This window comes from Ursus americanus, chromosome 21 (genome assembly GCF_024610735.1).
Source record: "Ursus americanus isolate L20-20 chromosome 21, mUrsAme1.1.p, whole genome shotgun sequence".
In the NCBI taxonomy this organism is placed as follows: domain Eukaryota; kingdom Metazoa; phylum Chordata; class Mammalia; order Carnivora; family Ursidae; genus Ursus; species Ursus americanus.
This window is the reverse complement of record NC_142147.1, coordinates 56,041,464-56,056,214: the sequence shown is the minus strand read 5'-3', so window position 1 is coordinate 56,056,214 and position 14,751 is coordinate 56,041,464. Positions and strand designations below refer to the sequence as shown.

The window sequence follows — 14,751 nt, the reverse complement described above, 5'->3', positions numbered from 1 at the left end:
TTTCCAACTTTTCCTTCCGTGCCCTCCTCTGAGCGAGGCAGCGTGAGCCCTGCGAGGCAGCCGGCTCCGTCTGAATGGAAAAGGCAGGCAGGGAGGGTGAGTCAGGATGTGTCAGGCCGCCCTCCCCTGCCGCCTGCCCCCCGCCCGCCCGCCCTGGCCCCCTATATAACCCCCCAGGCGTACACACTCCCTCACTGCCACGGCCCTCGCTGCTCACACGCACATGCCTCCCCTCCCCAGGCCGAGGCCCAGCTGACCCCCAGGGCTCCCCCCCGGCAGCGGACAGGGAAGGGTTAAAGGCCCCCCAGCTCCCTGCCCCCTGCCCTGGGGAACCCCTGCCCTGTGGGGACATGAACAGTAAGTTGGTTCAAGTTCATGGGGTGGGGGGGACAGGAAGGGAGGAGGGAGGGCCCGTGGTGAGGAGGGTGGGAAGCAGACAGGCGCAGAGGAATGGGACAGAAAAAGAGGAGAGTGAGCGAGCCATGGGGAGGCAGAGACGGAGAGGAAAGGAGATTCCGAGAAAACAGCAGGCCGAGGGAAGAGACAGGCTGAGAGACGGGAGGACGAAGCTGAGACGCGGAGAGAGGCACAGGGTACCGGAGAGAGATGGAGACCCCCAGACAGACAGAGAGACAGATGTCGGGAGGTGACCCCCAAGGGCCCGGGACCCCCAGGGAGTCAGCGGGGACCGAGAGACGCAGACGCCCAGGCATCCCGACAGAGAGGTTCTGGGAGGGAAACTGAGGCAGAGAGCCCCCAGGAGGTGAGCGCGAGTCCAGAACACCGACCCCAGCCAGGGGGAGGAGAGAAAGAGAGACAGTGGTGCAGACAGGAACGGGAGAGCCAGACAGATGCGGACCGACGGACAGACAGCGGCCGGGGAGGGCCGGGGGGCGGGCTGGGGGTGTGATGCGGGAGCGGGGCGGCCCGGGGGGCGCTGATTGGCTGGCGGGCGCGGGGGTGGGCGGGGCAGCTGGGGGATGGGCTGCCGGGGAGCCAGAGGGCCGGAGCCCCCGAGCTGTGCGCCGCCGCCGGGTCGCTCTCCGCCTCCCGCGGCCCCGCTACGCCCGCGCCTCTGCCTCTCTCCGCCCAGGTGTGCTCTGGGGGCATCCCCGGCCCCATGGCCCGGCCTTCCGCAGTCCACTAGGAGGTGGGGATATCCCCCTGGGAAGGGGTCTGGGCCTCCGGGTTTCTGTCCTGGTCTCCTTCCTCTACTCTCAGTCCGACTCGGGCTCCCGAGGCCCGGGGAGGGGGCAGGTTCTGGCCTGTGCCTCCCCCCTCATGCCCCGCCCCGGGGCCCAGATTCCGGCGTCCGGGGGCGGACGGGAGACGCCCGGCCCGTCTACCCGCCCCGGGCCGCGTCTGCTCCGACGGGCGGGGCAGCCAGAGCCGGAGAGGGAGAGGGAAGCCCGCCCCGGCCCTGCGACCTGCCCTGGGCGCTCCACCCTGGGACTCAAGACCCCCAGTCCCTCCTCCCTCAGACCCACCAGTCCTGTCTGAGTTCCCTGCTTCCTCCCGCCCCCAGGTGTTTGCTGCCTGGTCCTGGTCGCCCTGAGCCTGTGGCCAGATAGAGCTGCTGCCCCAGGGCCACCTCCTGGCCCCCCGCGGGCCTCTCCAGACCCTCGGGCTGAGCTGGACAGCGCCGTCCTCCTGACCCGCTCCCTCCTGGCCGACACTCGGCAGCTTGCGGCACAGCTGGTAGGAGAGACCGGAGGGGATGGGCTGGGACGCGGACCAGGAGTGGGGAGGGCTTCTGGGCTACCACGGTGGCAGAAACGGGGGGGAGGGAGGAGTTTGGGGCCTGTCTGGAGGATGGAGGGACCCTTGGAGCTGGGCAGGGTCCCTCTCAAGGCTTCTTTGCCCCCACAGAGAGACAAGTTTCCAGCCGACGGAGACCACAACCTGGACTCTCTTCCTACCTTGGCCATGAGTGCAGGGGCGCTGGGAGCCCTACAAGTAAGGGAAGGGGAAAGGGACAGGGGCAAAGGTGAGATCTGGGCATGGAGGGTGTGCGGGGGATTGGGGGCCAGAGAAGGCAGGTGGCAGGTGTTCCCTGATGCCCCCCATGCCCTGTGTCCTAGCTCCCAGGTGTGCTGACACGGCTGCGAGCCGACCTGTTCTCCTACCTGCGCCATGTACAGTGGCTGCGCCGAGCGGGGGGCCCTTCCCTGCGGACCCTGGAGCCGGAGCTGGGTGCCCTGCAGGCCCGGCTGGACCGCCTGCTGCGCCGGCTGCAGCTCCTGGTAGGACACCCCAGCTCCTAGACCTGACACCTAGACTTGAAACCCGAGACCCCAGGACCCCAGACTCAGGCCTGCTCTGAGACCCTCACCTGTGTCCCTCAAATCCCGTGGCCCCGAGACCCCCAGCCCCCGAGCAAAGGCAGCCTGGAGACCCTGCCATCTCCAGACCTCAAGAGCCTAGACCCTGAGGGGTCAAACAAGAAGACCCTAGACCTTGAGCTCTGAGTCCCTAAGACCTCAGATGCTGGTCGTGAGCCCTTAAGACCCCCAACCCTGACTGCTAAAATCCTAGACCCAGGACCCTGAGATCAGAAAACTTCAGGTACCAGTTCCTGGGCCTGACCACAAAGACCCTGGACCTCAAATTCCAGCCCCCCGTTCTGAGAGCCCAGCCCTCACCCATGAGTCCCCGAGGTTGGATCGGAGAGACCCCACATCTAAGACCCCAGCCCTGAGATCTTGGACCCGACTCCAGACTTGAACCCCCAGCCCCCAGCCCTCACCTAGCACCAGGATCCCAGTCCTGACTCTGTAGACCTCACCCCCAAGCCCCTGGACTTGGCCCTGGAATTCCAGCTCTGACACCCCCACCTTTGGGCCCCAGTCTTCATTTTCTGAACCCAGCGTGCTGAGAACTGCCCACCCAGAAACCCTACCCCACAGGCCAGAGACACTCCAGAAGCATGCAGCCTGGACTCCCCAATCCATTCAGTAGAGGCTGCAAACACCCCTTCTCAGGACCCCCACTGCACCCCTGACCTATTGCTAACCCTCTGTCCTCTCCCAACAGATGTCCCGCCTGGCCTTACCCCAAGCACCCCCAGACCCACCAGCTCCCCCGCTGGCCCCCCCGGCCTCTGCCTGGGGAGGCATCAGGGCAGCCCATGCCATTCTTGGGGGGCTGCACCTGACCCTTGACTGGGCCGTGCGGGGCTTGCTGCTGCTGAAGACTCGGCTGTGACCCGCCACCCGGAGCCACCAACGTCCTTTGATGCCACATCTTATTTATTTATTTATTTTGGGACTGGGGCCACGGCAGCAGGAAAACAACCCCCTCCTCTTCTCCCCCTAATTAGAGACGGTCCCTCCAGGAGACCTGGGCAGAGTGGGGGGTATCTGTGCCTTATTTATACTTATTTATTTAAGGGGGCGGGTGGGAGGCAGGTGGACTTAGGGGCCAAAGGGGCAGGGAACTGGAGTCCTAGATTCTTGAATCTTTTAAGAAGTCTGGCCGCAGGGTTTCCCTGTCCCCTGGCCCTCTGGGCCTGGGCAGGAGCATATAGTATTTATTAAACAATTACTTTTTGGGTTAGGGTGGGGAGGGAAAGGGAAAGGAGGCCTGGGTTTTTGTACAAAAATGTGAGAAACCTTTGTAAGATGGAGAAGGGGGAATTAAATTTGTCATACACATCCACTTAGAGGCGATTTTTCTGAGGGCTGAGGGTTGGGGGCTGGATGCTGGGGTCCCTGGAGCAGAGGGAGGCAGCGACCCTTAGTGGGCAGGACCGCAGAGGGGAGATTGGTGGTCCCCCGGGGATCGTGAGCTCTGAGTGGCAGGGTCTGAGCCTGCGCTTTGTAGGCACTCAATAAATCCTTAAAGGAAGGTTCCAGAAGGCCATCCTGTGCCCTACAATGTACGTGACAAAGCTGCAAATTTGACATCGTTCATTATGGCGATGTTCACAACAGCAAATCAGAAACCACCGAGATGTCCAACAATGAGGGACGGCTTAGTAAATTACACCCATCCATGAGATGGAGTACCGCCAGCCATGCAGAGGGGATACGGCAGAGGCTGCTTGAGGACAGAGAGAAAGCAGCCTGCTAACCACTGCATGAGTCCTATTTTGTGTTTGGATGGATGGATATACAGATGTTTTTAAAAGTCCTAGAACGTGGGGCATCTGGCTCAGTCAGTAGAACGTGTGATTCTTGATCTCGGGGTCAGGAGTTCCAGCCATACATTGGGCATAGAGCTTACTTTAAAAATAATAATAATAATAGGGGCGCCTGGGTGGCTCAGCATCTGCCTTCGGCTCAGGTCGCGATCCAGACTTCAGAGATCGAGCCCCGCATGGGGCGGGGTGGGCTCCCTGCTCAGCGCAGAGTCTGCTGCTCTCTCTGCCTCTCACCCCGCTCTCATGCTCGCATGAATGAAATCTTTAAAAGGTAACGATAATTTAAAAAGTCCTAGAAGGAAATACACCAAAATGTTGACAACGGTCCCCTCCGGACGGAAGGTGGGGTGGGGTTATGAGTGACTTTTTAATTGGTGCTTGTCTGTATTATCCAGGATTTCTACAATGACCATGTATTTTGCATGACACATTTAAAAAAATAATAAACACTTTTTAGAATGAAAGAATAGCAGTCAACACCTTCCCCCCAGTAGCCCTCAGGAGACAAGAATCACGGCTCGCTGAGGGCCTGCTCGACTGTGCCTTAAGTGTGCGGTTCTCCTTACCCGATCCCCTGAATGCGCCATTATGCCCCACTTTACTGGTGAGGGAGGGTGAGCCTGGAGGGGGTAGGGGTGCCTGTTGTTCAAAGTCACATAGCTAGGGAGAGACAACTGATTCTGCTGGAGATCTGGCTGGTTCCAAAGCACATGTCGCTTTCTTTATAACGCGTGTTTAGTAATTGTTGCCACAGACACAAATCCGTTGCTTATGAGGAAACTGAGGCCCGGTGGGGGGTCTGAGTCTTACTCAAGGTCTAGGGAAAGGTCAGTGGTGAGTTGGGGCTCTCCTCGGGCCTCCCTTCTAAGAGTCAGAAACTCTTTGGTTAATTATCCATTTACAACATCCAAGACAGTGCCCCCTCCCCCGCCCCCATGCCTCCAAAGAGTCCTGTGTTTTCCCTAGTTTGGGTCTGGAGCAAGGCCTTCTGATTCACAGACCCCAGCCCTCAAGACTCTAGGCCACATCCTGGAGAAGGCAGCCCATCCTTGCCTCCCAGAGAGTTCCCAGAAAGAGTCCTACACGTGTCTGATGAGGTCACAAAGCCCCTCCACCGGAAGGCTCCTCCCCAGGCCAGGGCTGACCACCCGCCCTCTGCAGGGCCATGGCCAAGCCCTGGGGAAGCTCCACCCTCGGAACCGCTGAGCTCCCGCACCTGTGAAGCCCGAAGGGCCAGGACGGGTGGGCTGGGGGACACTGCGCAGGCCATGTGCCCAGGCGCCCGGCTCCCTGACTGTGTGTCCGTGGTGACCCACCTTTTCTCCAGCCGCCATGAACCGGTTTCGGAACATCAGGCGCATGGAGCCACTCCAGGGACCCGCAAAATGGGTTCCCACTCTGGGCGAGCTGCAGAAGACCCTCCAGAAGGGCGAGTACCTGCCCCTCCGCCCGCTGCCCATGTTCGAGAGTAACTTTGTCCAGGTCCCCAGCTTCCTGCACCCTGGGGGCGGAGAGGGGCAGGACGGGATTGAAACCCCCTGGGCTGGGGGATTTGAACCCAGGCAGACATGAGGCAGCGGTGGGGGGCGGGGCTCCAGGGGCAGGGGGCTTGGGCTGGGGGTGCCAGAGGAGCACTGGAGAAAGAAGTGGTTCCAGCCCCTCTCCCTGGCCCCCCAGGTGACCAATCGAGGGGCCCCCGTGTACGTGCACCACAGAACCAATCGTCTGACCATGGGTGTGGCTGCCTCCCTGCCAGGCCTGGTACTGCCGGACATCCTGCTGATCGCTCAGCCTGGAGACGGCAGGGAGTGCTCCAACCTCGTCCTCACCAGGTGCCCCCATCCCCCCCATCTGCCCCAAGGAGTGCTCCAACCTCACCCTCACCAGGTGCCCCCATCCCCCCCCATCTGCCCCAGGGAGTGCTCCAACCTCACCCTCACCAGGTGCCCCCATCTGCCCTGTCCCATCTCCTGCACCCCCCCCCCCCAGGATGCTCCCACTGGACCTGGTCCACCTCTACGTGCATGACCTGTCTGCCTGGCGCCTGAAGCTACGCCTGATCACAGGCCGCTACTACTACCTGGAGCTGGACGCCCCTGAGAAGGAGGTTGGCTTCCTGTTTGACCGCTGGATCCGGCTCATCAATCTGCTCCATGAGCCAGCCACCAACTGGGCCCCCCGGATCCTGAATACCCCCACCGTGGACCTGGCCCACGTGGTACCTCCTGCCTCCACCTGGCGCCTCCAGGTGGGCACTGACCCCACAGCCCCGGAGCAGCTAGGGTTTTAGATTGCAGAGCCAAGACCAACAGCCCGAAATCCGGAATCCCAAGAAATAAGGCTGGGGGCCTGGATGACAGAGGAGGGGCTGGGGCCTGGACTCCTGGGTCTGAGGGAGGAGGAGCTGGGGGGCCTGGACTCCTGGGTCTGAGGGAGGAGGGGCTGGGGCCTGGACTCCTGGGTCTGAGGGAGGAGGAGGCTGGGGGCCTGGGCTCCTGGGTCTGAGGGAGGAGGGGGCTGAGGGTCTAGACTCCTGGGTCTGAGGGAGGAGGGGCTGGGGTCTGGACTCCTGGGTCTGAAAGAGGAGGAGCCTGGGGGCCTAGATTCCAGGGTTTGCGGGAGCTGAGGACAGGATCCCTGAGTCCTGGCAGGGGGATGGGCTGGGGTCCTGGAGTCCTGGGCTGGGTAGGTAACAGAGATGTGGAAACCAGGAGGAGGCCGCCCCTCCTGACTGTCCCCCTCCTTGTCCACAGGCCCAGCCGCAGTCCAAACGTTCAGGTGAGTGGGCTCAGTGTCCATCAGGCTCTTCCCGCTTCTCAGCATCTGCTGCACGAGGCACGGTCAGACCTTCCCCTGCTCCCCTGGTAAAGCCCCCTGTGCGGCTCCCTGTGTCCTCCCTGTCCGGGACCCTGACTCAAAGCCCCCCCCCCCCCGCAGTCATGATTGTCGAGCCCACCTTTCCTTACAAGTTCCTGGCATCTCAGAGACAGAAGAAGACCAAGGTGAGCGGGCTGGGCAGGCCTGGCCGCTGAGGGGTAGGGGCTGGGGGGGCTGCGCCTCCTCACTGCCTTCCGCCCTCCTCCCCCCGCCCGTCAGACCCTCAAGCGCAGGTTCAAGTCGCAGGCCGTGGGCGACTCTGTGCCTCTCATCTGGTCGCGTCTGGAGCACGCTGAAGCCAAGAAGAAATCTGCAGAAAAGTAGGCTCGGGGTCTTGCTCCTGGTGGGAGGCAGGCGAAGGCTGAGGACCCTGGTGCAGAGGCCTTTGGGGTCACACCACGTCGCCCCTACAGGTCCCAACCAAAACTCTACCCTGACACATCTCGGACTAAAATCCAGGTTTCTGGTGAGCACACTTCCCCCTCTATGGACGGATCCCCAAAGTTCTGGCCCTTCCCCTGAAAGCTCAGACTGCTTTCTTCCCACCCAGAGAAGCCCAGCATCACCATCCGCACCATCTTCAGCATCATTTCCGGCACCATCAACCACACGCAGTCCTCCTCCAAGGCAGCTATTTACTGGGGGCCCAACTCTTGGTCTGACAGAGGAGGGGCTGGGGGTCTGGACTCCCGGGTCTGAGGGAGGAGGGGCTGGGGGTCTGGACTCCCGGGTCTGAGGGAGGAGGGGCTGGGGGTCTGGACTCCCGGGTCTGAGGGAGGAGGGGCTGGGGGTCTGGACTCCTGGGTCCTGAGTCTGGGAGCTTCCCCTGTCCTGATCACTGTTCCCCTTTCTTCGGCCCCTCTACAGGGTTACTCGTCTGACTCTGAGGTGGGCACGGTCTTGGGAGGTTTAGTGGAGACCCCCGTACGCTGTATCTCAGAGGACAGCCGTGAGCCTTCCTTGCCGGGCTCCTATGATCACTTGGACACATACCTGTGGCGGCAGGACATTGAAGCCCTGATGGACCCGGATTCCAGCACCTTGTCCTCTTCCTCCTTCTGCCCAGCCCCCGACCCTCCCACCTTCTACCCCCCCGCCGCTTTCTCCTCCTTGCGTAAGCACCGGGGAAGGGCTGGCCAGAAGCAGCGGCCGCCACGCTCCCAGAAGACCCCATCGACCCGTGCTGCCTCTTCGAAGGTTCCATTCATCCTCGACCAGTCCAAGAAGGTGTCAGCAGTGCGTGCTCCCTCCCAGAAGACCTCGACTGCCCCTGGCCCAACCCGGAGGGCGCCAGCTGTGCCTGCTGCTCCCCAGAAGACCCCAGTAGCACACGGCCCATCTTGGAGGGCCCCACCTGCACCGACTACGTCCCCGAAGGCCCCAGCAGGGCATGGCACAGCCCGGAAGACCCCGCCTGCGTCAGCCGTTTCCCAGAAGGCCGTCGCTGTACCTGCCCCATCTCGGAAGGCCCCCCCTGTGTTGGCTGGTGCTCAGAAGCCTCCGGCCGTTCCTGTCCCATCTCATAAGGCCCCACCTATACTGGCTCTTCCCCCAAAGCCTGTGTCCCCCCATCTCCGAAGAAGGAAATCTTTGTTCATCCCTACCCCGTCCCAGAAGGCCGTGACCTCACCTCCTCAGCACAAGATGACTCTGGAAAGAGCCGAACTTGGCACTCTGCCTGAGTTAAGGCCTAGAAGGGAGGCGCCTGAGAGAAGGAAGCACGAAGGGACGCCACAGCCCCTGTTGTTCGTGGGCACCCAGGAGATGGACGCGGTGGAGACAAGGACCCAGAGAACGTCCATGGAGCTGCCTTTCAGCACCACGAAGAAGAGGTCAGAGGAGGTCGTGATCAGCAAAGCCCGGGAGATCACCCTAGACGGCCTGAAGGGCAGGGGCACGTTGGAGGACAAGGTCCACAAAAAGAAGGAGAAGATATCCCTGGACATGCCTGGCTTCAAATCCAAGGAGAGAGGGGAGCAGCAGAGGTGGCTCAAGACCCAGGAGGTGGCCATTGAGGGAGGCCCAGAGGAGCAAATCCGGCCCTTCTCGGTGGAGGGGCTCACCCTTGCCAAGATGATGATCGCGGCCAACTGCAAGGAGCCCCCCCAGAGACCAGCTGCAGTCGGGCTGCCCTCCTGGGTCTCGGCTCCCCAGGCGCGTGCTATGTCAACAGAGGGCACAGTGCCCTTCAGCCCCCGTCAGGTGCCCTCGCCGGAGGGGAAACCAGTTGGGAGGCAGTCCCCATTGGGCTCCTGGGTGCCCTCGCCGGAATGGACACCGGCGGGGGTCAGGGAGCAGTCCCCGGTGGGCTCCTGGGTGCCCTCGCCGGAGGGGACACAGGCGGGGGGCCGGGAGAAGTCCCCGGTGGGCTCCTGGGTGCCCTCGCCAGAGGGGACCCAGGCGGGGCTCAGGGAGCAGTCGCCATTTGGCTCCTGGGTGCCCTCGCCGGAGGGGACACTGGCGGGGGTCAGGGAGCAGTCCCCGGTGGGCACCTGGGTGCCCTCACCGGAGGGGACACCGGTGGGGTTCAGGGAGCAGTCCCCGGTGGGCACCTGGGTGAAGGGGAAAATGCATCGGTGGGCAGAGAGGAGCAAGCACCACTGGGCGGAGGAGGAAGCCAAGGTGGAAGAGCTGTCCCAGGACACAACAGCACCTTCCGAAGCACCCTACTTCCCCGAGCAGGAGATGGACAGTATCTCCAGCAGCCAGAAGATGGATAGTGTCTCCCAGTCTCCCATCCCTCTGCCTGCATCGGAGTGGGAGGACGCACCCCGGTCGCCCATCTCACTGACCCCCATCTCAGAGATGGACGCTGGGGTGTCCCCACAGCTCAGCAGTGTATCTCAGGAGCCTCAAGAGCTGAAGGAGATGTCAGACCTGAGCCCTCTGACCACGACGGGGTTGTCCTCAGAGGCTCTCTCCCCCGCGCCCTTGGAAGTTGAGAGTACAACGGACATGGCTACCAACGGGGAGAGGACAGAGGAACAGGATTTCTTCAGTCCTTCAGCCAGGTACTTGGGAGACAGCTAACGTGTTCTGTCAACTCCGTTCTCTGCAAGGTAGAGAAGATCAGTCCCTCTTTTTTCACTTTTATTCATGGACTCAATATATAGTGAGTGTTGACTTGCGCTGGGCATTGTGTGAAGCTCTGGGGATACAGCATTGAGCAATTTGGGGAGTATATGCTCCTGTCATCTTGTGTAGAGCCCAGAGATGCTGTTTAACATCCGACAATGCACAGGATGGTCCCCCACCCCCACCCCCAGCAAGGAATGATCGGCACAAACATCAGTAGTGCTGAAGTTGGGAATCCTGACAATAAAACCTAGTCAATTATACTGTATGAGAGAAGGTGATAGGTCCATGGGAAGAGAGCAGGGGAAGGCGGACTAGGCGTGAAGGTAGGCAGCCACCAGTATGGGACTGGTTGGTCCAGGAGGGCCTCAGAGAGCTGATGTCACTTGCGTAAAAGACTTGGAGGAGGAGAGGGAGGATTCCATGCACACATCTGGGGAAGATATGTGTTTGCAATATGTTGGACCAAGATCGAGGTCCAGGGGCCCCCAGGGTAGATAATGCCGTCGGAAGAGTCAGGGAAGCGGTGGCGATCATGGGGGACTTTGGCCGTTTGAAGAACTTTGGCTTTGATGCTGATGAGTGAGCTGCGGGCAGGGAGGGGGTTGAGCTGAACAGCTGGAACCAATGCAGGTTAGAAAGGGCTCTCTGTGGCGCAAGCTTAGAGAAGGTAAGGGGGCAGGGATGGAAGCCAGGAGAGTAGGCAGGAGGCAGTCGCAGTGACCCAGGCACGAGATGATACTGGTTTGGACAAGAGGGGAGGTGTTGGAAGTGTTGAGAAGAGGCAGAATTCTAGAGATGCTTTGATGGCTGAGCCAACGGATTGGCTCATGGGTTGGGCCTGTCCCTGTGGCATCAAGGGCAACTGTAGGGTTTGGGGTCTGGGGAGATGTCGTGGCCATCAGCAGCAGTCAGAGAAGCTGTGAATGGAGTATGTGGCAAGTAGAGCACTAGGGATTCCGTCTTGGACATCTGAATTCCAAGACGTCTGGTGAAGATGAGGGGTAGGTAGCCAGATACGTGAGTCAGGAGTGACTTGGGAAATCATCGGCACATGGATAGATACTGCAAGCTGTGAGACTGGAGGAGGTCTCCCACCAGCGAGTGTAGACAAAGAGAGTGTTTGGAAAAGGGGAGACCATAGTCGTGGTGTGCAGAATGGTGAGAGACGGGCATCCTGACAGCCACGGGAAGGGAGCAGCTGTGTCTAATGCCGCAGCTGGATGCAAGAAGATGGGACTGAGACAGGCTCTCTGGGTTCATCAGCAAGGATTTGATTATTTGTTACATGGTGGTAACAAAGACCTGAATGGGGCAGGCCTACGGAAGCACAGAAAGCAGGGAGTCACCTGCTGTGAGCTTGAAAACATGATGGGGCGGGGAGGAGCCAGATGCAAAAGGCCCCATGTGGATGACGCCCTTTGTATGAAACTTGCAGGGCAGGCAAATCCAAGCGGAATGGTGGTTGCCAGGAGCTGGGAGGGATGGGAGGAATGGGGAGGGCTTGCGTGCTGGGGCCGGGGTCTCCTTGTGGGGTGATGAAACGTTCTGGAACTAAGTGGTTGTGGTCCCAGAAGTTGTGAATGTAATTAATGCCGCTGAACTGTACCTTTTAAAGCGGTTGGAATGGTAAATTTGATGCGATGTGTATTTTCCCACTATATGCCTCCTTACCTACCTCGGTACATCGGCGAAGAGGGGATTCCGAGAGGAAGAGTAGACCAGCTCTCTGCAAGTAGCAGAGGAGAGCGATGTTAGTGCGTTAGGGTGTGGTGCGCAGGAGGCACAGCTGGGCTTGAGAGCAATTCGGCAGAAGGGAGAGGAACCTGGGAAGTACACCGGGGACAGGAAGACGCGGGTGGGGGCTCTGTTCCAGCTCGGGCTTCATTTAGCACGCGTTTACTGAGCGCTCAGGATGCTCTCCCTGTGACCCACAAAGCCCCCTTTGGCTTTCTCTCTCTCTCCAGCATGCGCAGTTCCGAGAGCCCTCAATAGCGGGATTCCGGGGACTCGATCTCAGTTGCCAAACTGTCCAAAGGAGCCCAGCCTGGCCAGGTAGCCTGAGACCCCACAGACCCACCTTAGTCCTGGCACCAGAGTCCAGGAGCTCAGACCCCACCCTGGCTCTTTCCTCTTCCCCACAGGCCCCCAGGGTGCTGTGCACCTCTACCGTAAGAAGCAGGGTGCTGAAAAGGCCGGGCGGGGGGATGCTCCCTCTCCGGTAGAGACCAGAGCTATCTATACGTTTATATATTGGGGGGCGGGGAGCGGGACCGGGGAGAGCCCGCGGGGTGGCCCAGCTTCGCAGAGATTAAAAGCCTGAGTCTGAGACTCGGCAAAAGTCGTGCCTCGGTGCCTGTGTGTGCGCGGGGGACCCCCAAGAGCTTGGTGGGGCTGGGGGCAGGAGGCGGCAGGGGGGGTCCACGCAGACCCCGCCCCGCGTCCTAGAACATCCCCTGCAGCGCAGCGGCTCCCATTGGCTGGGGTCCAGGGGTCCCAGCCAATCCTGCCAGGGGCCGTGTTTCTCCTGGGCTGGACCCCCGAGACTCAGAAGGGAGGGGCACCCCTGGACGGAGCCACAAGCACAGCTGACCCAGTGACGCGTTGACATCACTCTGGTGAGGGCAGGGCGGGTGGGATCAGGGGCTGGGCTTCGGGGTGGGCGCCAGCAGCTGGGTGCGGGTCGGAACGAGGGGCGCCCCCAAGCCCCACGGAGCCCCCCTTCCCCCGCAGGAGCTGCCGCCTCCGTGGATGTTGGATGCTGATTCCCAGAAGCCCCCCAAGGGGAAATGGTCAACACCGCCCTTCGACCCGCGCTTCCCCAACCAGAACCAGACCCAAAACTGCTACCAGAACTTCCTGGGTGAGACCTTGCAGGCCAGGTTAGGGGCAGGGGCTGAGACAGGGGAGGCAGGAAGGGGAGTCCCCCACCTGAAGATGAGGAGAGGGTCTGGGACCCGCCTTGGCAGCGAGACCGTTGGGGAGGGGCCTACCCGGCAGGGGCGGGGCCTGGTGTGGAGGGGCCGGCACCGAGCCCTGGAGGAGGGGCGGGACGAGGGGGGAGAGGCGGGGCCTGGCCGGCAGTGGGTGGGGCCTGGCGTGGGGGGCAGCGACCGAGACCTGGAGGGGCGGGGCCTGGTCGAGTGGGTGAGCCGAGCTTGGTGGGCCGGGGTCTGGTCGTGGAGGCGGGGGGGCCTGGACGGGACGGGACCAAGTCCAGGACGGGGGACTAGGGAGGGCTAGGCGGGGAGAGACAGAGCGCTGGCGAGCGCCAGGCCATGGCCGGGGCCTGGAGTGGAGGGGCGGGATTGAGTCGTAGAGGGCGAGGCGACGGAGGGGGGGTGGGACCATCGTGGAGGGGCGAAGCAAGGGGCGGGGCTAGGCCGAGAGGGCTGGGGCGGGGCCGAGGCGGGGCCGCAGAGCCACCCCGCCCGCCCGCCCGCCCGGCCCCACCCTGCAGACTACCACCGCTGCGTCAAGAGAATGAACCGCCGCGGGAAGAGCACGCAGCCCTGCGAGTATTACTTCCGCGTGTTCCATTCGCTGTGCCCCATGAGCTGGGTGAGCGAGGGGGCGGCGTTCGCCGGCCGGCCGGCTGGGGCGAGGGTGGAGGGTCCCGTGGAGCTGAGCCGGCGCCCTCCGCCTCCCCTCCCCCCCGCCCCTCCCCAGGTGCAGCGCTGGACCGACCAGATCCAGAACGGGACTTTCGCGGGCAAAATCTGACGGCCTGAGTGACGCTCCTCCGAAGGATCGGCGCACTGACCCCACATCCTGGCGTCTCCCGGAGACCCGGCCGTAGCTATCCACTCCCCAGTCTGTAAGCCATAAATAAAGCTCTGTTGCTGCTGATATTTCTTAATATCTGGCGTGGGGGCGGGAGAAGTCCTTCCTGTATCAGTGCCCCGCACCTAACACTACTGATTCTTATGGGAGAGGGGGCAGGAATGGAGGGACGATCGTCAGGTCTCTAGAGTAGGATCAAGCCCAGCCCTTCCCGCCGCCGCTCCAATGCCTCCAGCAAGCAGCGGCCGCCAGCCCAGGCTCCTGTGGATGCTCCTGACTGTCCATCCCCACACCTGGTCCGCCCTCCATCTCCTCCCTCAGCATCCTCTTCCTCTCTTACCTCCCCAGACTCCTTTGGGACTTGCATTCCCAAGTTCTGGGGGGTTGATTGTGTACCCCACAATCCCTCCCTCCCCAGCTCCAGACCCTTTCCCAGCTCTTCACCACTCTCCCTCACTCCCCTGCCCCTGTCTGACACCCGTCCTCATCCCACGAGCCCCTTGCAACAGTCTTCTGCACGCCTGACCCTGTCCTTTCAGCACCGTCCCCAGCCAGAGCAGTCTCTCCACAGACGTCTGTCACGTCAGTTTCTCCAGGATGCTCCTCCAGGATGCTCCGAGCTCCTGTCTGAATAATGCTTTGCTCCTGCCCCATCCAGGCGCCGGGCCTGCCTTCAGCCAGCCTTTGAGGTGGCAACACTAAAATTCCTTCTGATTCTAAACGCCCCTTGAAATGTCACCTGTCTACCCCCCCCCCCAAGGCTGAGGAGTTACCCTTAACAAGCACAGAGTCCTGGGCAGGACTGGATTCCACTGTTTCTCCCTGAAGCTGTCTGCTTCCTGGGACAGGCTGGACCCACACTCTGCCTGAAGTAG

The 14,751-nt window shown here is 61.7% G+C and overlaps 3 protein-coding genes across 4 annotated transcripts; all 3 read left to right on the top strand.

The window, feature by feature from the left end:
* Positions 1-74: 74 nt before the first annotated feature.
* IL11 (interleukin 11) lies at positions 75-4,526 on the top strand. 2 transcript variants are annotated; one of them, XM_087871051.1, is made up of 5 exons: positions 75-357; positions 1,526-1,698; positions 1,870-1,956; positions 2,082-2,243; positions 3,034-4,526. In XM_087871051.1, the coding sequence occupies exons 1-5, from the start codon at positions 75-77 to the stop codon at positions 3,202-3,204; spliced, it is 876 nt and encodes a 291-aa protein (XP_087727177.1). In that variant the 3' UTR covers positions 3,205-4,526. The 2 variants fall into 2 exon arrangements, with proteins under 2 accessions (XP_087727177.1, XP_045645248.1); XM_045789292.2 differs by lacking the exon at positions 75-357 and adding an exon at positions 970-1,093.
* Positions 4,527-5,458: 932 nt separating this feature from the next.
* GARIN5B (golgi associated RAB2 interactor family member 5B) lies at positions 5,459-10,048 on the top strand. The gene is made up of 9 exons (XM_087853400.1): positions 5,459-5,623; positions 5,819-5,973; positions 6,131-6,389; positions 6,895-6,919; positions 7,079-7,143; positions 7,238-7,338; positions 7,432-7,484; positions 7,569-7,645; positions 7,886-10,048. The coding sequence occupies exons 1-9, from the start codon at positions 5,474-5,476 to the stop codon at positions 10,046-10,048; spliced, it is 3,048 nt and encodes a 1,015-aa protein (XP_087709526.1). The 5' UTR covers positions 5,459-5,473.
* Positions 10,049-12,577: 2,529 nt separating this feature from the next.
* Positions 12,578-13,942, top strand: COX6B2 (cytochrome c oxidase subunit 6B2). Its single transcript, XM_045789462.2, has 4 exons — positions 12,578-12,711; positions 12,827-12,956; positions 13,554-13,654; positions 13,763-13,942. The coding sequence occupies exons 2-4, from the start codon at positions 12,845-12,847 to the stop codon at positions 13,814-13,816; spliced, it is 267 nt and encodes an 88-aa protein (XP_045645418.1). The 5' UTR covers positions 12,578-12,711; positions 12,827-12,844; the 3' UTR covers positions 13,817-13,942.
* Positions 13,943-14,751: the final 809 nt, after the last annotated feature.